Raw genomic sequence first — 22,991 nt, 5'->3', positions numbered from 1 at the left:
GGGCGCTGAAACTCCGGGGCTGATTACATTTCGCTCCGGAGCGCTGAAATTGCCACGGCGGACGTTGGTAATGAAGCGACAGGCGAAATTGAACGTGGCCCTATTTGGAAGAAATCGATGGACCGTTCGGTCAAAGCCGTAGGATAAGCGACAGGGGAGGGGGAGGGAAAAAAATAAAAAAAAATAAAAGCGGAAATCTTCCTTTGCGTCGTTGAAATTAATGCAAAGCGAAAGAACCGGTCTCGTAAGTCGGCAATAATTTAAAAGCTTTCTTCCGATGGCTCGCATGACCGAACAGGAAATGGAAAGGGGGTCAGCGAACGATAGAAAAAGGGGGAAGGAAAGAAGCGTCCTTTTTCTTTTTCTTTCGCTCCTTTTCACGCAAGCTTTTGGCTCCGAACTGTTCTTTCCGTGCTACTCCAGATTCGATCGGTTTCGACCTAACCGAGGACCTTTAATTGCCTCTTCAGAAACGGATCCTTTCTTCTTTTCGACGAAATCGACACGCCAGTGTCTGCATTTCTCGAACAGCTCGGCTAACGGAATTGAACCTTTTCGTGGTTTATCGTCGATATAACGGAGACGTTTCCATTCTTGACGCTGTCCGCAATTTTCTCACACCGCTACATCCTCTGGATATTCGTTACAATTTATCGAAAACTGAGATAAATATTACGATTTAATTTTAGTTGAATTTGTTCGTTCAAATCGCAATTTTCTAAATGGCCTTAGTTCCGTGTCACGCACCAAAGTTTGCTGATATTTTTTAAGAGAAGAGTCTAAGTTGTTTAGTCTGGTTCGATTCTTCTCGACGTTGAAAGCACGATGCTCCTTAGGTTCTATGTCGGGAAGCTTCGTTAATCCAAGGAAGAAGAAACGAGTTTTAATTTTCGCGGAGGGAATTTGAATGCTGCTTTGTGTTTGTAGTGCGAATGGTGGATAAAAGAAAGAACGCAAGACCGAGGGAAAGGAACGAGAATACCTGCGGGGATGAAAGAGAGATCAAGAGGAAGGGAAGACGAGAGAAGTAGACAGGAAGACAACGACAGAAAAGTTTCGAGCGTGGCACGAAAGGCTTTGGAGAAACTGGCTGGAAAATCCTTTCGGGTTTCGAGACTTTTATAGGCTAGGGAAACCTGGGAGCTGGCGACAATCATAATGACAGTTAGAAAGGCATAAAAGGTCACTGGACAGGAATGAAACTGAGCCTATCAGCTCCCTCAATTTTTTCCAATCCAATCCGTTCAGGAGTTATGATGTTTTCAAGATTTGCATGAAATTTCGGGCAAACATTTCTGGCCAGAAATTATATTGTCGTTGAGGAATTTTTTTCTCGAAAGTGGGTAGGATTTCGGGGGCATGTCTAATGACGAAAAATGATTGCAATTGACCCTTGCAACTAAAAATAATTTTTTTTAAACGATTCGAAATTTTTTAATTTTGTCAAAAATTTCACTCCTTCTCGAATTTTTTTCTCGAAAGTGCGTAGGAATTCGGGGGTATGTCTAATGACGAACAATTATTGTAATTGACCTCTGTAGCTAAAAATAATTTTTTTAAAACGATTCGAAATTTTTTAATTTTGTCGAAAAATGTCACACTTCTCGAATTTTTTTCTACAAACTGGGTAGGATTTCGAGGGTATGTCTATTCACCAAAAATGATTGTAATTGACCCCTGCAACCAAAAATATTTTTTTTAGAACGATTTGAAAGTTTTAAATTTCGCCGAAAAATTTCAGGGGAAGAGGTCAACGCCTGGTCAGACATTTTCAGTAATTAATTTTTTTCTCGAAAGTGAGTGAGATTTTTGGGGTATATCTATTCACCAAAAATGATTGCAATCGACCCCCGCAACCGACAATATTTTTTTTAGAACGATTTGAAATTTTTTAATTTTGTCGAAAAATTTCACACCTTCTCGAATTTTTTTCTAGAAAGTGGATAGGATTTCGGGGATATGTCTATTCACCAAAAAAGATTGTAATTGATCCCTGTAGCTAAAAATAATTTTTTTAGAACGATTTGAAATTTTTTAATTTTGTCGAAAAATTTCTCTAGTTAGACCTGTCGATTTTTCTTAAAAATTTGTCTTTGATTTAATAAAATAAATAAGTTGACCTAATTGCTCTTCTTAAACTCTGCAAGCAGTTAAATTGTCTTCGTTCAAAGCTGTTGCATCGACACGATTCTCCAAGGAAAATCGGCCTAAAGAGGAAATGCGGAAAGCTCATAGCAGTCGGAGAGTAGAGACGTACAAAAGAAGATTAGGGATATGGGTAGAAGGTTAGATGTTCCAGCCTTTACGACGTCTAACATGGAGGATTTAGTCGACCCATGTTACGAAAATCCTTTTCCCGATAAGACTATTTCGGCAGATTTTCACGAAAATTGATGACATCAATGTAGCATGAGAACTCTAAACAATACAGAAATATCGTTTGGCGCTAGATCGCTGGAATTTTTCAAATAAATTTCAATAATTCCAACACACGGAACAACTGTGTATCTCTTCGCGACTCGTGAAGCACTGCTGGATAGAAATGTCGCGTGACTGGAAGCAACGAATGACAAATGTGGTGGCTGTGTCAATTGAAAGTTGTATCGGTCTTATTGGAAACCTCTATATGTCGGTGCATTTTGGCAAAATGAGATTCCACGCTACGTCGGAAGGATTGTAGCGAGACGAGCGATTTTAAATTCGGTTACAGGCTTCGTTACCCTCATTTCGCACCCCTTCAGGTTGCCTGTCGGCGTTCTATCCATGGAAACAGCTTCGAAAGTCCCATAGCAGGAGTTTCCCAACTCGTTTTCACGTGCCGTTTGTGCCAGACGCTCGCGATATCTATAAATTTACCTCTTATTTTTGTCCACAAAATTCGTAACTCGTCTTAAGCAGCAAACAAATTCAATCTCTCCGTAAAATATTAATTAAAAATATCGTCGTCCAGAGGAAAAACGTAAGGCTCCGTATCCCCCATGTTAATTTCCGAAGTTTATTAAAGCGGTAATTGTTGCTCGTCACCGGTTCCATTACATTAATTAAATGAAAATGTCCGTAGCAAACGGGGTCCCGCCTAAACTGTTGCAATTTATTTTCCGCTCGGTAGAAAAGTTCTATCGGGGATTCTTTGCGAGAGCAGTCGATTATTAAAAGCGCCTTTGCGAAACGGGCGTCGACTAAACTCGTAAAACTTCAACGTCCGCGGTAGACCTCGCTTTGTCGCGTCCCTCCTCGCGTTCTCGCTTTGTGCGTTGTCATGTCAAATTTTCCCAGCCGCCTTGAAAGCACTTCGTGTCGCGTGCACGTGACGCGGACGCGTTTAGAAAACCGGTGCAGTCGCGAAGCGTTTCAGGTTCGTTTGATTCGCGTTAGAGGAGCCTCTAATGTCGCCGATATTTCAGACCCGTTCTTACAAGTCGCGCCTCCTTTTATTTCGTTTCCCCTCGACGACGACTTCCAGCCCTCCCCCCCCAGCCTCTGCGCAGACGTGTTTTCAAACGCTCCGACACTCGCTATTATGCACGACACGAACTTCTCCACCAGCCGTGTCCAAAGAACGCGAGCATCCTCCGAGCAGACGGTGCAAACGCGTTTTTGAACCTCCCGAGTTTCCATGGATCTTGGATGGAAATTGTGCAACAGTGATGGGACTCTAAACATCTTCCAACGATATCAATTCTTTGATATTCAAGTTTTGGATAAACCGTGAGAGTTGTATAATCGGAACAATCACGTTGCATCGTCGTGACACGGTTAATCGGGATCGTTTCGGAGGCACTCCAATCGTGTTTCGTAATATCAATCCGCCGCTTAATAGATGGACAACAGGATCGCGAATATCGATCGACATCGTTAACCGTACGAGTGGATTACTCAACGACCATCGATCCTACTTTCTTCCTTCATTTTTTGTATTTGCACTTCGTTGCGCGGCGAACGAGCTCGACTTCCATATTCAATTTGCAAATACCGATTGATTACGTGCAACTGTAACCATCGTGCGGACGCGTTCGATCCTCGAACTGTACAGGATGGCTCGAAAATCTCCATCTTTCAGGAAACTTACGAACCACCTGGGGAAACGTAACTCATCGATGCTCCCTTGCTTGCAACTTTGGACGATCAATGTTCCAACCAAACGCTGTAAATTCGTGATTTTAAACAATTACTCGAGTTTATAATCCGTGTAATCTCGTTATACGGACCACCCTGTATAGAAAAAGGCGGAAGAGTAATTTCCTGGTGTCGCACGCAGCTTCCTCTGGCAATTCGTGGCTCGATCAATCGCACGGGCTCCTGATTGGCACTCGGAAGCTCAAATAACGGCCCTCTTTAACCCTGGAATGGCACACTGGATTTTTTCTTTTTTCTCTCGACATTTTGAATGCACAGAAAATTCAACGAAACGCGCTCGAGAATATAAAATTCAACTATCGACGAATTATCATGTTGCTTAAAAAATGCGAATACTTTTGCGAACGTGGCTTGCGTTTCACCGAGAGAACGGTTTCCATTTCAGCGTGTCAAATTATACTCAGTCGGTAATGGACGCCGTAGTAAATTCCAATAAGACATTCACAAATGGCAGCACGCTCCTGGAGCAATTAAAATTTATAAGATAACACGATAAATCGCCACTCTGCGTGGCGGATATTACAAATGCATGTCGGCGATTTATCACGAATGGCTGCGCCGGGAACAATTTACGAAGTGTGCGTACGCGCGCCGGTTCATTTTCGATTCTCATCCTCGAGGATGGGGGGGTTCCCGCGACTATGCTCCATCGAGCTCCATTCAAAGTTTTGTAAAATATTCGCGAGTGTCGAACTAAGCGAGCCCCGAACGCTTATCGTGAAAAAGCAGTCGATCCGAAAAAGCCTCGAAATTCCCTCCCATTAATTTGCTAAGTATTTTAGCATATTTATTTCGACGCTTTGTCTACATCTGTTCGATCGAACATCGACGTTTTCACGGTTATTTAATAGACCTTCTTATTTCATCCGAAAGTAGAGATAACGAATATTGTTATTAAAATGCTGTCGCGTTACGTTATATTTGTTACTCGTTATTCCTTCGAACGTTGTGACGATACACTTATTAAAATCCTACGCCTGGGCTGATATTTCCGCGTGTTTGAACGAGCATAAATACGAAAATAACTGCTCGTCCTCGATTTTTCCGAAATTTGTCCACCCACTAGACCAGTCGTTTCGTGCGACAGTTAACAAACAGGCTTATTTGTAACAGTTTCCGCGTCAACTATCCATTGGTAAACGTTTGTTTTTTAACGAGAAAGTATCCAAGACTCGTGTCTTTTTCATTTCATTCGCTTGGGTGGAAATATCACGCTGAATACAGCGTACATTATAAAACGAAATGCTTAAACGTGTTGCACGCTCAGGGGAGGCAATTATTTAACAGTGGAGCATTATTTCGATTCAAAACGAATCTCTTTTCGAATGGATTTACACAGTTTAATAAAATTCGCCCAACTCTGATCGATCGAACATGCTCGCGGCCCATCACTATCCGTACTATTCCTCTTTGAAAGCTGCAATATCGTTGATATCGTCGAAATGTTGTCGCGAGGAATTCTCGTAATGGATTTCGGTAAAAAGAAAGAAAGGGAATCGACGCGGAACATTGGATCATTTGGGAAGCAATCGAAATTTCGTGAATGTCGAGCTGGACCAAAGAGATGGAAAAGGGGGAAAAAAGACGGTGTAATAAAACGAAGTGAAAGCAAAGACAGAATGGAAAGAGATATTTGGGAGAACGCGGGGAAAGAAGGTATTGCTATGCTTGCAGAAGAAACCCAAGAAATTCGCGCTAACGACAACGCAATTCCACCGAGCAATTTTACAAAAGTAGTTCTTTCTAACAACAGTAGTTTTACGTTCACGTTCGTTCAACGTTAACAAGTTATTATTCTGAGTTGGCACATTCGCGGAAAGCTTTTCGTTCGCTATCAGCCGAAACTTTACAATTTCCTCGTGCGAGTTTTCAAGTTGGATCGATGGAAAGTAGAATCGTAAACACTGAAACTATATATTATGTAATAAATAAATTAAAACCATATCGAGCCGTATTTATCAACTGAATGCACAAAACGATTTTAATAGTTGGAACGAATAAATTAAAAATAGCGAACCCGTGTTTTTGTTGTGAACTGTACACTCCAGTTACTGTGATTAATATTCAGAGTGAAGGAGGATGCAATCAATTTCCAAAGCCTTTAATCCTTTGATTCATTAATATTTACTTGCAGTTATTTTTTGAAAATAGTTGTACAGTAACTGTTCAACGAGGGTCCGGATTTTGATCGTGATAAATGTTATCGACACCGATAACAAAAATACAAATGTTTATATTTGTCGACGCATTCGCGAGATATTAAACTGTCTTTAATTTCACAAAAATGATTCGAATAACGTATAATTAGAAACAGTCGAGATCAGATAATAGTTAAACACATTTTCTCTGATAAAAAAAAATATACATAAACTAGTTCTTTATGAAGAATATTCGTCGTTAAATTCTGTCGAATACTGAATTTTCTTTAGTTTATTTATATTTATCATTCGTAGAAGGATTTCCGTAGGATAATATACGCGTAATAGATAACAACGAGCGAGCGTTGAAACTTATTTTACTGTAAGATCATTACAACTTGGGTATTTTTTCTAAATTTCTTCTGTTTATTAATTATACGTAATTTTCTTGTATTTTATTTTTCCTCCCTTTAAATTTGTAAACAAGAATCCGAAAGTTACCGTAGAAGCTGATCGACGGAGACGTAAAATAATTTAAATACAGGGTAGCAGGTATCGGGAATCGCTTAAAATAGTGGCTAAAAAACAGTGTTAGTGAGATGATGCTCGCGTCTGCGTACAAGAAAACCACCTGCGTCAGCGTTAGGAATGCGGATGATGAATTATCGCGTTTTAATAATCTGCAAGAAACGATCGCTGAATCGGCTGTCGGGGCAAACACGTGAGAAAAATGATAAATTACAAATGAAATTTAGCAACCCCCCCCCAAAAAAAATTCTATTTGTTTTTTTTAAACTGTACAAGCTTGTCGTGGACTTGAAAAAAAAGCTTATAATTTGTTCCGTCGGAATGAAACCACTCCTTATATGCAGATAGCTATTGATATTTACTTTGTGCAAGATATCGCGAGGCGCATCATGGAAATAAATTGACTCAGGGAAAGCTGCCCGGGAAGTGTACCCAAGAACTTCTTTTTTTATGTAATCACTTGCAGTTTGTAATATCATACATCAAACGTATGCTTATATCCAAGTTTCGAACTTGGTTAATTTATTTGCACGACTGTATTTCTCGCAAATGAAACAAGATACAGGTCTACGTGGAAGCGAATCAACTTTATCAAAATATGAACCAACGCAACAGTTATTAATTATTATATATATATTTTTTATATTAATTTTTATGCCCATTGATACAGATAGTCCTTATCGAGATCGAGTCGGTAAAAGTTACGAACCGGGGCTGGAATTCGAATGTAAATTCAGATAGAAAATGGATTGGATGCATCAATTTGGATATGAAAGAATAACTCGTTCGAAAGAAACTTGGGCATTCGGGAACAAAAGTCGTTAGCGGAATGAGCGCGAAAAGCAAGTTTCGATCCGATTCGTTGCGCGTATCTGTTTTTTTTTCCCCCCGTTTTTTTTTCTATTTTTCTCTGTTTTTCTACCCCGATACTCATTTTCTGCAATCGGAAACAGATGAAATTAACTCTCGACCATTTGGACGCGCGCAAACTATTCCATTCGGGATCGCGAACTTTTAGTCTTTTTAAAAATAAACTCTACCGTGAAATCAACGACTCTGGTAAACAAAGAATTTACAATCTCGATAACGGGGAAATTCATTTTAAAGGTCGAATAAAATTCCGATTTATTTGATCTGATCTTTCGCGAGCGTAGATACTAGCCATTTCCGGCGTCTGCGTTTAATAATGAAGCGAATTCTTTCTCTCGACGAGATGCCCCATGGTCGTTGCGTGAAAACGTTCGTTGTCGCGCGACTCCATTGTTGTCCACGCAGTCCGACCTATGAGCTTGAGCGGATTTTCGCGGACAATGCAACCGCGTATTGGCCTTCCTTTATCTGAAGCTGCATTGAAACCGAATTGTCGAAACACCGCACTTTTTTCGCAGCGACTTCCTTTGTCTTCTCCTTCATTGTTTGCCTCGAAAAACAGCCGCCTAGAAAATTAGTCGAACGCGCCGCCATAGTTGTTTCGCTACTCTGTTCCAGTTTCGACAAACGCGACTCCATTCACGATCTACGAGTCAACGCTTTTCAACGCTTTTTTCGAATACCGTTCGAATGCTTTGAAAAGTTTATCTCTCCTCGACACGATAGTCGATCAAGGTTCACTTTCCTAAGATTTGAGATCAAATTTACTTGTTTCTCGATACGTAACAGTCTGAATTGAAACTGCTGTCGAGGAGAACCCTGCAATTTTTCTTGGTAGATTTCAAACGAACGTCTATGCAAATCAAAACAGTTTTTTAACATACTGGTGCTTTGAAAATGGCATCCTATTCACTGTTATCGAGCACGTATCGTGCTCTTCGAGTTCACGCGTCAACGAGGAATGATATTCTGGCGTCTGGCGAGCGGGGGGAACTCATTCGGGATTATTAAATTCTTTTCTGCGTTACGTTTCAACGGAGATGAATGTAATCTTGCCGCTTTTCTCCGTTCCTCCGTATCCCATTTGCCATCTTTCCTCCCTGCAGCAGGTAATAAATACTTCCGGACAAATTGCTCCGGCCATTTGACATCTTCTGTCGCTTCGGTGCAACGACCTAATAACAATCGAGTCTCGAGAATGCGAAGCATGTAAATCGTCCGCCTTTCGCGTGGTATCGACGCACGGTTGTGACATTTCGACGATCCAGGCCAGTGTTTCTCAACGCGAACCGTACGCTGGGGCTCCAATTCGTTTTGAAACAATGTAGAATATAAATACAACAAGTGTAACGATTTTTGTGTCCACGCGATACAGGAAGGAGCAGACACGACGGGGATTCGTACTAAAATGGAATATCACGGCAAACGCATGAACAGACGCATGATATCTGTGTGGCGCGATGGCAGAGGATTGGAGGAAGATCAAATACGGACAGGTGGAATAGGGGCTAGAAAGTGGGAACAGACGTGGAATCGAAACGAAGATAGAATAGGCTGGTTGGAGGAAGAGCGAATAGGAAACAAAGAGGCAATGGGTGGTAGAAGGCTGAGCGCAAATTACTTGAGGTTTCCGGCAACTGGCGCTAATTGAATTCCCCGATGAATCGAACTCTGCATAGCGCAGCCAAGCGGAATATTGGCTCTTTTCAACGGCGCTTCAAATGGACGCCGACGCGACCATTGGACCATCCGATCCCGCTTTACCCGGCCAACCCTTCGGTATTCCGGCCTTACAAACGACGAGACGCGGTCTCGGTCAGGCACGTTAGCTAAACACGGTCGTTGCTACGCGTGCCTATTGCGTTTGCACGCGCATTAAATTTACGAATAATTTACATTTTACTAGAACTTCTGTCCCTTCGCTGTAAAGTCACCAGAAGCGTTCGAAATAATTTCTTTTCTCTTTGCACTTTGCACAATCGCCCTTTGAATAGCTATTATCCAGCAACAGGCAATACCATCGCTGTTCCTATCGCCGAGGTTGCAACAATCGAGGGTCCGGCGTAATTCAGATAACAGTGTTCGAGCAGATCGCTGAATGGAGACGAGAATTTCGTGTTTCGATAGATGCAATTTCTACCGTGGCCCCAAAAGACGCAACGACCGTCTTAAATTTCCTTCCCCTCGGCGCGACGCATAATTTCGAGGGCCATACGGATTATGCGGACTCGCATCGTGGGAATTGCGATCACGAAGCCAAACAGAGGGTCGAATATCGCGAATGGTTCGCGCGGTCGCGTCTGCGGCACAGCAGATAAAGGGCTGGTGGTGGATAATTACCTCCCTTTGGCTGCTACCGGACGTAATAATCCTTGTTGGGGTTAGGAACAAGGGGAGGGGGTCGACGACCATGTTGACCCGTGTCCGTGGACCATACAAGGTTCGTTCTTCCTCCATTGCCAGGTTATTTCGCGCTTGTTCTCTTTTGATCACTTCGGTAACGATATACACGTCTAAAAATTTTTCTACAAAGATAAGATAAATCATCTTCGCGTTTGTAACAAAGACTGCACATTAACACAGTTAAATATTGAAATTTGTATCTGCTCGAGGTCTCGCTTGTCATCGAGCAAAGAATAGGGGAACAGCCCTGGGTCAAAATGGCCCCCCGCGTCCGTCGTACGAGGGTTAAATGAATGTGACCCCGGCGAAAGGATCGCTTTGATGTCAAGCCGCGGACGCAAGTAATTTATTTTCCGCGGATGCGGGTGGTAGAAGCGCGGCGGCAACAACTAGTGGTATGTTCTTTGATTACGTGCGTTGGACATGTTAATTTGCGTCCAGCCAGTTTTGTCCGTAGCGAAATTTGCGCCGTACAAAGCTGGGTTCCCCACGGTTTCCACGCGCATACATATTTTGAACACTTCTTCGCTGGTTGACTCCACGACGCTAACGAGGCGTGGCTTAGGCTCTGCTGCACCATACTGTGTGACAAGCAGTGGGGAAGTTCGCTCGTTACACTTAACGGGACACCCCTGATCTGGACGCGAAATCTTTGGCACTTTTTTAACGTTAAACCTACCCGACGCTTCGTGTATTCCTGCCACGACCGGTCGAATAATTTTCTCTTTTACGAAGCAACGTACTCCTAATGCTTGCATTATACATATAGAATATTTTAAAAGTCCTGTATACTGATTTAAATTCATTTTCAATTAAATAAATAATTTATAATCAATTGGAATGGCTGAAACTTCTTTAGGTATGTAGCGTCAAAGTAAATGCCAAAATAAATATAGAAGACAGCATAAATTATAAAAGTAGTTATGGTCTTTGGATGGGGGATGAAATGCCCTTTAAAATGAGAGTTCGTGTGAGTGGATAGCGTAATTAGTTCCGGAGATATAGCGATTTTAATTTCAAGTCGATGCGGTGGCTAGTTCCGGAGATATAAGGGTTCGAAGCGTTTGTTTACATTTCGCGGTGCGCTCGCGCGAGTTCATTCATCCCGCGCGCGTAGATAGTAAACAGTGCGTAGTAAATTCTTGGAAATACTACGCTCGAAACTAGGTCACGACAGTCACGTTCGTGGGGTAGGTCAGCACCACGCACGTGCGACAAAGAGGTCCGACGCGCTAGACAAAGACAGCGATAGTCGAATTAAGAAAAATACCACTTTACATAAATTACGATATCTCGAAAACGGAAAGTCCGATCGACAAAAACCAAAAGCCATTTCAAAGAGGAAGGTTCACCGCTGCCAACGATTGCTCGATTTTGAATAAAACACTAGTAGTTTTGGAACTACACGCGTCTAAAGTTTTAGTATTTTTAATACGCGTCAGTGGTCCGCCGTAACACGGGAAGCGCCATAAGAGGAGCTTTTAAAAAATTACCCCTTTACATAAATTACGATATCTCGAAAACGGAAAGTCGGATCGACAAAAACCAAAAACCACTTTAAAGGGGAAGGTTCACCGCTGCTAACAGTGGTGGAATTTTGAATAAAGCTTGAGTAGTTTCGGAACTACACGCGTCTAAAGTTTTACTATTTTTAATAGACTTTTCTAAGATAAAGAGTGGAATTTTAACGGAAAAAAGAAGACTGTAGATCGCGTTTTTGGCGATTTGAACTACCATGCGTTGATTCTAACGGCAATTACTAACGAGTCGATCTTGTATATCGAACAAAAGAGTTACGGGTATCTAATGAGAGAAACGCAGGAAACGGGAGAAGAAATAATGGGCAGGAGAACGGGAGAAAGCGGAAATGGATACGGTGACGGAGACGCGAACCAACGGCGACGAAGCCGATGAAAGGGAGTAGAAGAAAAGAAAGATTGGGAATGGATGGGGAGGGGGGGGGGGGGACGTTTCAAGCGATCAAATGTGATCGAACAGACGCGAATGCCGCGTATTATTGAGCGAGCGACGCATTATCCAGTAATACGGCTGACTGCATCCGGCATTATCGGAAACTCGTTGCTCTACCTCGACGAAGCCGTATTTAACAGGATCCTGAATGAATCTCCTGGGCAGAAGCCACATTCAGGAGCGAAATGACAGTATGCAAACCGGATGACCGATGGAAATTTGACGAGCACGCAACGATCGGTTCAATGTACGAGCGACTCGAATAATTTCGTGGTCGATTCTGCGATGCTTTGAATAAAACGGATTCGTTGGATAATACAAACTCATGCAATCCGTAAAACGAGAACAAATTTTACATACGGTACGTCTTTAAAACAGAGACGGTTAAGAACGTCGAAGAGAGGGTAATTACGCAAGAAAAAGGAAAGATTGGAATAAAAAGTAACAACCCGTTAAAAAATTTCAATGTTTCGCGGCGTTGTCGTCTGGGTTGCTCGAGAAAATGGCCGGCGAATGCATTCGTGCCTGAATGCATCGCGAGTTTCTTAAAATATTAAAGCCGTCGTAATTAAACTCGGTATGGTAGGTTGATTTTGGATTACGAACGGATTCAGGAACGGTCGCGGGGGGGGCGGTTCTTAGATAGAGTGCGGGGGAGGGTCGACTGAAAGAGCCAATGCCAGAGAAACACATAATGCTCCGGAGAAAGAGTGGAAAAGAGATTCGCGCGAAAGGCAAACACCAACGCTGATGACTAAAGTAACGGAATTAAGAAGACGGGGATGACGGTGTGGCCGGATATAGCAGGGAAACGCGGATAAAGGGGGGAAGGAAAAGCAAGGCCAAACAAGAAAAAAATATTTCTCTTTCCGTTGGAAAACCGTTTCAACGGTTTCCTCGAGATACGGCGACTTTCTCGGAACGGTGGAAAAAAGAAACAACCAACAGGAAGAGTGGGAACACGATTCTATGGAAGCTTTCTTGTTTCCCCTGCAAGGGAAAGGGAAACGCCTCCCCCTTCCTTTCAGTTTCGTCCCTACAAACTTGTTTTAACCTCTGATATTAGAATTAACCCGAACACATGTTATTTTTAATATTAAACCTAAAAAATAATTACGTAAACGTAAACGTTACATCGTTGTAGATTTATTGAGGCAAAGATATAATTGTTGAAAGACACTCACCGGTGCATGTGGCCGAAAGACAAATTACCAGCAGCGCGGTAAGCTTCTTGAGAAATCTGAAAGCAGAACGAACATTATTGATTGAGTTTTGCCAATGACAGGGTACGAATAGAACACAGAGAGAGAGAGAGAGGGACTACGAATTATGATCCGATTCCAAGTTTAATTAACTGGTTGCTTTGAAACGCTGTTTGCGGTTTCTATTGGCGACTCTGCGAGACTAAATTATGGAAAATAAATATTTCAGATATTTCGGAGCTCGAACACCATAGAAACAAATACCTACGGATGCCCTGTGTTAAAATTTAATTGATCCGAAGGATGATCAATTCTTTAAATTTTTAACCTTCGATAAAGGAGCAGAGCATAGTAATCTGCGGGGCTATCTTTTTCTAATACTTTCCAGGCCTTTATCGCCATGATGGATGGCCTGCGGTCGCTTTGATTCCGGCATACGATAATACTGGGCATTGCGAAATGGAAACCACGGCACGCAGCATAACCGCATTGAACGGCGTTCACTGTCAAAATGCATGTTGAGGTCAGTGAATTCCAATGGCATCAGTGCTTGTATAGCATGCACCGCAGTACGTCTCCCCGATATATCGAACGTGTATGCTTGTATCTCGTACCTAATGAAATTGCTAAGTAGATTACAGACGATCGCACGATTCGAAATAAATTTCCACGAGAGAAAAAAAGAACGTAAATCGTGCGCAGGAGCGTTTAAAATATTATACCGCGGGCTACATGCAAGATAATAGTAGACAAATTTAACCGCGTTATCTGGAAACACGACCAAATAATACGTACGCGAAGTTTCGGTATTATCGATCCATAATTATAAACAATACTTTGCGTCGAACGGTCTCTGGGAATAGCCTCAATAAATTGGAAAGTGCATAGAGCATAAATTCGACGATTGTTTATTTGGAATCGAAATTCGACGATGCTTTATTGCCCCGATGATCGAGTTTCTTGTTTAGCAGTAATTAATTAATACCCGTAAAACGACCATGTTATTGTCGGAAGGAAAACAATGGTAGGCGTGCAGGGTGCCATCGGAGGCGACAAACGACGTTTGTCATTAAGTCGCGTGCGAACGTAATGGGCACATAACAGCTATCGAAACACCCCACCGTTCAAATTTATCAGGGTAGAGCCGATAAATAGACGCGCGTTCATTAGTTGCCACTCTATACGGTTGCTACATTTACGCCGCCATACAAAGGAGAATCCAGAATAGATTTAACGTTTACAGCGTCGCGATAAACTGCACTAGGGTGGACTGTCTCTCATTATCATGCTAGTAGATACCGTGCCTCATTTCCTGCCTTGCGCCAATAATTTCATGATACGGATTAACGTTCCCTCGTACCTCCATACCCTCGATTCGTTTCGTATTTCAAACGGGCTCTCACGCATAACTTTATCGCCCGAAACATCTTTTCTCTAACTTGGAAAATAGACTTTTGTACAGTGTTTAATTTTACGATATTAAAGGGTTCCTCGTGATTTCAACAACTCTAAAGTTTCAGAGTTCGTCTCGAGAGCACCATGCGTAGTCGAGGTCTGAGCAATCTTGCGTTAGCCTAGCAACAGTAACAGTTAATAATTTATGCAATCAACGCCGAGGTGTCCGTATAGCACGGTAGTTACTTATGGTGAAACGTGCTCAGTGTCGCCAGACACCCTCTCGGAGCGCTGTCTCGGAATTAATTCTGCTTAAACACGACGGTGTAATTAACAGGTGCCGTGTTATAGGCCCTCCTGTTGTTTACAATTTCATTCGTTTTCACGCGGTTTTGAAACTTTAACTTCCGAAATTCTGTTCGAAATTTAATCGTTTTAAAAATAATTCGCGTCAAGAATTATTTTCGAACGCGAAGGCGTCGAGAGACACCTTTAAGGTCGAAATAGGTATGCATAAAGCCGGGGTGGAAATAGCGTTGAGCAATTACTCGAGCTATATTGAGACATTCGTTCCACGATCGAGGTACTCTACGGCCAGAACGCGCAATTACTATACGCCTCTCATTGCCAGCATGCAAACGTGCAAGTCTCTCGCCTCTCGTGTGCAGCAACACTAATGCAATCGCGGGCGATGTAATTAACACGTGACAATTTATGCGCCCTCTTCAATCGGAGCACACGTTTGCATTTAAACGTTTAGTCGACCCCTAATTGACGACGCAAGATTTCTATCACCGGCGTGCGTGCGTGTTTTTCATACCTTCGTCTCGGTTTACATGCACAGACTTAGCCACGTTACTCCATCGTCCCTGCATACACCGGTTCTCTCAAAAGTTTTCAATTTTAATTTTATATTTCACAAGTGGATCTCATATACGAACTCATATTTTCATTAATTAAATTAATCAAAGGTTTTTTAAAAATTTAAATATCCCATAAACGCATAAATATCCGCGGTCTATTTACAAAATACATAATTACGTTCACTTTAAAAATAACTCGTTCGAGATCGATAAAACGAATCGTCTCTTATATTATATCGAATCAATAACGTTTCGCGAGCAACATCAAACGAATCCCGATAGTTAAACATTGTCAATCGCTTGGAATAGATAATTGATACGGTTCGGCGCTGTTCCCGCTTGTCTGATGAATGATTTAGGTGTGGGCAGAAGTTCGACTGACGTGACACAAATGCAATTCCCGTTGTCCGGGTAACTGCAACGTTAATAGTTGATGCAATTAGCTCGGGCCTTATTAAACATGTCTACCTAGCAGGGAAGTTAGTTTAGTCATATCGCGATGGAACACCGCCATTACATCGAAGTCCAAGTGACATCGATTACTAAATATGCTCTCTTGTGTGCCGGTGCTAATGTAACCATTAAGTTCAGCGTCGACTAATTAACGCTTGGTCATTTACTGTTTTCACCCTAACGAAAGTGATTCCCAGTCGACGAAACGTCACAAATAAATCAGAAGACACAGCTTCGTTAAAGAAAAGTAATCTGACTTTAAAATCTATCCCAACCATCTGCAAAAATAATGACAATTATCGTAAGAATATTGTTTCTATAAGTTTAATAACACACGTGGAAGTGTTCCAGTTTGAGGCAACACCCAGTATATAAAGTAAGTTGCGCGCGCGAATAACTTCTCCTTTCAGGTTGGTTCTATCATGCGGTAACTTCCTGTTTCCGGGAGATAGGTACGAAAAGCTAGTGTTGCTTAAGGAACATCGGTGTGGGTGGCTTTCCAGACCGCCCAAGTTTCAGGAACACCCTGTATACGCACACAGGCAGAAACGTTAGGTATAATCGCGGTGCATAGTCGTCGCGATTCACGTCGCGGAGTTTCGCGGACGAGTATAAACCGAAGCGGAACGAGTTGCTTCAGCTGCCACTCTGAATGTTGATTCTTTTCAGAGTCTGAACGACACCGGAAAAGAGCCTGGCATAATTTAGTCTCGATTATGTGCTCTGCCTTGTTTGCAGACGCGAGGTTAGGTACACGCTGTAATTTCCGTGGGCTGCGCGAGCCGAAAGGTGCTTTTCAGCATTAAAATCGTAGGCTCGAGGGCCGACGAGGAGAAAAGAAGTAGCTCGACTGCCTTTTTACCGAATGGGCGTCATTTTCTTTTATTATTACTGCGAAATTCCGATTATCCGAATTACTAAGGACTAGAGCAATGTCGAATAAAATTTTTTTTCCCGCCAAAAAATTTAGAGACTGGCTACCTTTAATCTATCTTTAAAAATTGCCTGGCAGTTTGGGCAGGATTTCCTGATTTTCGACTCGAGAGTAGTTATAAATAAACTTATTTGTCGTGGAGAATAAATGGGTAAAAAGTAAATGGCGAACGGAGGGGAAGAACGATGCAAATACGCGAGCCAGCGACAGTTAATAATCGGATTAGTATATTTTCGCGTTGGTAATCCAACTACTCTGTTAGTCCCGACGATAATTCGGTTCTCGTTGAACCGTGGCTGGGTTGCATTAATCAGCGTCCGAGCAAAGAGCGATTCGTGGCCCCGGTTGAAGGAAGGATCGACTTTATCAACGACTTTATCAGGATAATCGAATAGAGTCGGCCAACCGAACTCCCCACCAGGATGCATCGTCCTGACGAAGAGGCCATCGAACGACGAACCTGACGAAGTGACTATTTCCTGTACGGAACCATCGTAAATCACAATCGACAGACCCACCAATTCGGTGCACCGTAAAAATCGCTCCTTTCACGGTGGCTTCGAGCATTGTTTGCGCTCGCGCGACTGTGAACAGTGATAGATAGCAGCTTTCGACGCTAAACCTTCGCCGACTAATTAACAGTTCGTCAGCGGGGGCTGGAAACGTGTGAAAAATTATATCGGAAACGAAGAGACGCTCCGTCGGAAATTACAAACTTGATAATTAGTTAATCAAAAATCTGATCCGGCGCAATAAAGTGCCGACTGTGGCTCGATGTAATTACCATAATCGGTTTGTTTCAAGCTCGCGACAGATGTCGCGCGTAATAAGAGGAAACAGACGAGCACACCGGGTATTACTAGCATAATTGTCTTGAGTTTCCATTAAGAGCACCAGTTCGCTTTTAAGATTCCCCGGCAGTCGTGTCTTTTTACCACACGCTTCAGAAAGTCATTAAAGTAGTATTAAAAGTGGACTTAACTCCTTCCTAGCAGGGAGCCGAGTTTATTATGCTGCCCCGAGAATCTCTGTGTTATACAGGATGGACGAAATAACTTGACCAGCTCACATCTTATTCTTTTAAAGAATACGTTAAAAATTGATTTCTAGATCGGAATATCCCCGCGGACAAAATGATACGATAAACGACAAATGGTTGGACGTCCCAGTCCCGATAAAACATATTCCTCTCTGCCATAACATCTGGCGTACGAAATGTGTTTATAAATCATGTCGAATCTGTGCTTTAGAACTAAAAAAAAAAGGAAAGAGAGGGTGACCCATCAAGCGTGCACGCGATATACGGTACACGTGTCACGCAATAAAATTTGAACGCGGGCCATCCGTTTTTACAGCGTCGCATTTTCCAGAAAATGGCCGTTCCAAAGCCGGAAGGATGCGCTTGCTCAAAAATACAATATGATTTATTTCCACGCAGTGTCGATCGTAATTCTATCCCAGCCGTGTCGCTTCTAACGGGTAACAATCGAACTCGATGTTCACAAAATCTCGTACGTACACGATCCTGGGACTTTGTTGAATCGCGACAAAGCAAAGGCAACTCCTTCGAGACTATTTCGACTCAGTTTTCCTGCCACGCGACCAAATTTACCGATCCTTTTCCGCGCAGAAACTGGCGAAGAAAAGGAAAGGAGACGCTACTGATAACAGCTAATCTACTTTACGATTACCCGGTATAAATGAAAGCTATGCTGTCTAAATTAACGATACAATTCCATCACGACCTTTTTTCCTATCCATGAATGTTAAAAGACGACTTTTGACACATTTTGTCGAAATAGTGTTAATTATTCTGTGGTTTAGTTCGCGTCTGGTTTAGGTTCGAATTTCGTGGCCGCGAAGAATGATACGAGTGGCTGGCCAACCACCGTCGCCTGTTAATTAGCGAAGTTTCATTTCGGCCAGCTTAATTGAGCGCCTCGCATGCTCCACGGTTGCTGTTTAGAACAGTCTCCTCCTCCTTTCGAAAAACTCTTCTTCTCCCAATAGAGAGCCTAAATACCTTTATTATTCCTTCGGTTTCACGATTATTACGAACAATACCGTGAACTAACTGATCTTTCTAATCCTAAATAAAAGTGTTCTTTTAGATAAAATCGTAGATCGCGAACTTGGGAGTTGTTTAGACCCGATCCTGGGAGTTCGCTGGACTTTTTTCGATAAATCGCTGTAGGCTTTAATCAGATCGGAGGCTTTAGTCGCGACGAATCTGGACGCGAGGACGTATCGTCGCTAACGAGAGACGGATAATTGTATTTTGATCGAATAGCTTCAAAGGGTACGTCGGCGATCAAACGCCGTAATCGGGTCCACTGTGCTCGTCGTTTCAAATGTGCATTCGCGATATCTGATATAGGCATTCGTCCGTGGAATACAGGTACGCGTGCACATGCCGGAAATTCTCTGCAGATTAAATTCGTGCGTGCAAAATCGACGAGTGGCGGGGGAGGTGGCGGGACAGGGGGGCGAATTCCAACGTCGCGATCGAAGAGGATCGGACAAAGCGTCGAATATCACCGGTTCTGCGAGCATTAGGCAGTGGAACCTGATTGCCTCCACCAGACAGAGTGGGCCTTATGTTTTCGGCCCATTCTCCACTCGAGTTGCACGAGAATCACCCCCTTAAAATTCGGGGAAAAAGTCCACCATAACAGAACTCTGAATTACGAAAAAAAATAAAAAAATTCATTCACAGTTAGAAACTCGATGCTCCCTATTAATATTCACGTCCAAATCGCGAATCTAGTTTCTTTAGAAATTCTAGGAACTGTTTCGTCGCCAACTATTTTTTTTCTTTTAATTTCCGGTCACGTGATCTCGAGATTCCATTCATAGAACATCCCATTTCCCTCAAGGATCCCCCCCGGTGTCGTCGATCGACGCTATTGCCGCGAGGTTACGTTCTTTATCTCTCTCGACAACAACATCGTCGACGAACCGAAGAACGACAGCCACGGTGACGACGACCATAACGGGGATCACATGTCGAGGTCTTGAGAAACAACGATATCGATCTGGTATCGCGCACCGGAGCTCCCCAACGCCTCAAATCATCCTGGTCCAGCAAACATTCGCCATTGTTGCCCCCCAAACACTCAATTTATACGTTAAAACTTCAATAATTACATTCGTTCACCAAAGTTTCATTCAATCCCTATTTATTAACAAACAATTTGAAAATGGCTTTTAAACTGAAATTTTCAAATAATCAATATTAATTTAAATTTGTTCCAATAATCTACTCAACGATTAATACAAAATCGAACAAAGAAGAGGTGTTCACTGTTTCTCATAAAATTCCAATTGCTTCGCTGCAAAACGAATATTAATTATCCCCGTCGCCGATGGTTCATTGTATTAGAAACGAAGCAACCGTTGCTTTTACATCGAGCACGACTTTATTGGCTGGTCGTGGTACGCGTGTGAAATATTGAATCCTACACGGAATAGCCATCTTCCTCTCCGCGTTTTTTCTCGTTTTTCTTCTCGCTTGTATCCCTCGGCCACTCCATTCGCCCTAACCAGCCCTCCACGCTCCCTTTCTCTAACTCTTTTGTTAGCGTGGAAGGAAAGTTGCGACAGGGTTAGCCGCTTTAACAATGCGCCAAACTACCCGAGACTCATTGTGCGTTATTGCAAAACTTTTCCGTGCAACAACCTTCGACCGTACTTGCACTCCTGAACCCTTTACGATGCATTACAAGAGGCGACCAAGGCGAGAACAACGACGATGACACTCCTCGAGCCGATAGTTATTAGCTTTTGGCCCAAACGTTGGATCTATTTAATCTATCGCAAGAAACTATCCGAAACATTTTATTTAAAAGTACCAACATACTGGTTGTGCCAATCTAATGAATTCCACCGACGCTGGGATATCGCTAGCAACAAAGTTTTCGTTCTATAATTATTTAAATGCACGCTGATCAAAGCGTGACGTCCTTTGGTGACATTTCGCGTAAATTAATCGGATCTCCTAATGCCGTTAGTGCAGTGTCGGTATATTTCGACGCGAGGCGGAACAAGCGGCACAACAATTTAAATAAAGAAGTTTTAGAGAGTGGGGAGTAGCCAAGTAGCAATTTAAAAGTTCAATGAAATTGTAAGAAATGAGAATTTAACGGTACACGGGAGGCAAGAGTGGGCGCAGCCGAGTAAAATGATTTGTTCAACAACGCGGAATAAGTGTCAGGAATACGAGGGAAACGGAACGAATGAACGAAGAATGAGGGCGAAAGATATCATTGGAAGTCAACACGCGGACAAAACATTTTCGTGGCCGTGTTTGCACGTGATACTGCGAGAATCGTATAAACGAATGAGAAAAACAGCCGATGAGATACGCGTCAGCGATCCGCAAATATTTCCAAGTTTCGCAGAAAAATAAAGCGATAAATATCTACCTCTACCTGCCCGGCGTTTACCTTTTATTTGCTCAATACGATACAACGATTTCGTAACGTATTCGTTAAATCGAACGGTACGCTTTTCATTAGCACTCGAGAGGATATTAAAATCGCGATGCCAAACAATGAACGTTGCTTTTTGCGGACGCGCTCCCCGGCGATCGTTTCTATATTATTTCGCGGGAATTAACGACTTGTGTAAATTTCCACCGTATCGATTCATCAACGCGAATATTAAACGCTCAATTTCTTCCTTGTAAACCGAAAAAAAAACACTTGAAAAAGTGTTGTTACCTTTTGTTATTTTGTTTCTCGAACAAAAAGAAATCTAACTGTCCTTTACCAGTTCACGATTGGAGGTTCCGTTTTCGAGACACAAGTCGCTAAAATTGTTTGGTGCAATGCCTGGGGCCCGCCATTTTTATCCCAGTCAGCGTCACGCGCGCCAAAATTTAAACAGCTCGTATCTCGATAACGAAGCCTCTGTAGTAAAATACTTTTCCATTTATTTTCTAAAATTAATTTAATTTATTCGTAAAAACTGAAATTATTATTGCCCAAGTATCGGAAACGTAGGAATATTTAACGAGTTACGGTTGAAATCATCGGTGGATCGTTACTAGACTTCATTATCAAGGAATCCAACGGAATTTTTAACGCGATACGCCATTGTCAAACGCGACTCTACTCATTATTTTTCGATGGAAATATTCTAGTTGTATAACGCAGCTACATTACGAAAAGCGCTGGTGAAAGCGGCAGCTTCCTCATATAACGACGTTCAACGCGAATGATAACTGCGAATGGGAATTTTTCATTATAAGACATTCCTCTTCTGAGAATATGGATGAAAATTGCATTCCCTTTATCGCGAACTCGAGGAAAAGAGGGATGGCCCCTCAATATTCAAGCTCGATCGAAAACTCCCACCATTTAACGTGTCTACGAATCGTCAGAAACGTTATTTAAACATTTCTGCTACAATAATTTAACATCCCACGAATTAGATCGCGAAACAAACAAAAATTGAAAGCACTACTTTATATATTTTAAATTGAGTCATCTTTAAGGGGCGCCATAACAATTCCAGCTAACGCAAACGATCGATATTCCACTGACGAGTTAAACAAAACAGAGTTTTATCGAACAAACCCTTTCTTGCGTTTGAAAATGGGTCGCGTTTCAAAGCATTGAATTTTACGTTTGGTACGTGAACTATGTGTGCATGCGAGTGGGATAAACTATTTGCGCAGCAAAAGCTTTAAATCAAACTGTCCAGGAATTTTGTAAAAAAATAGGAAAGAATTTTATCGAAGATTCCCAAAAAAATATATGCTCGTTGATATCTGGTTAATTGGAACACCAGCGAGGGTAAAAAAGAATAAATTGCTTTAGAAGATTATTCTTAATATAATTCTACCCACTAACTTAGTAAATACGCTATAATTTATTTTTCTGTTTCTGTTATCTTTTACTTCTGGCGTTGTCTGTTATTCTATGCAAGCAGTCATCGCGAATAAACTGTCAGAGCATTAACGAATGCTCTGGAAATTCAATTACGAAATTTTATGACGGGCTGTTCGTTTGGGAAAATTTCGCGTGCCCGTAACGACAGATTAAATGTCAAAGGGAAAGCGATTAATTAAATTCGCAGGGCAATCCTGATTACG

At 42.2% G+C, this 22,991-nt stretch overlaps 2 protein-coding genes across 2 annotated transcripts in view; both read right to left on the bottom strand.

Moving 5' to 3' along the window:
* LOC122402287 overlaps positions 1–22,991 on the bottom strand; it is a 684,713-nt gene that overhangs the window by 583,798 nt on the left and 77,924 nt on the right. The gene's annotated exons all lie outside the window — the stretch shown is intronic.
* Positions 1–22,991, bottom strand: part of LOC122402279 (cadherin-87A) — a 64,161-nt gene that overhangs the window by 15,263 nt on the left and 25,907 nt on the right. The window contains exon 4 of the mRNA XM_043404928.1: positions 13,232–13,287. Coding sequence (XP_043260863.1) covers positions 13,232–13,287 — 56 coding nt within the window. The remainder of the gene's footprint in view (positions 1–13,231; positions 13,288–22,991) is intronic.

This window comes from Colletes gigas, unplaced genomic scaffold, assembly GCF_013123115.1.
Source record: "Colletes gigas isolate AHSC1104 unplaced genomic scaffold, ASM1312311v1 Colletes_gigas_Sc00034, whole genome shotgun sequence".
NCBI lineage: Eukaryota > Metazoa > Arthropoda > Insecta > Hymenoptera > Colletidae > Colletes > Colletes gigas.
This window is presented reverse-complemented; position numbering and strand designations above follow the sequence as displayed.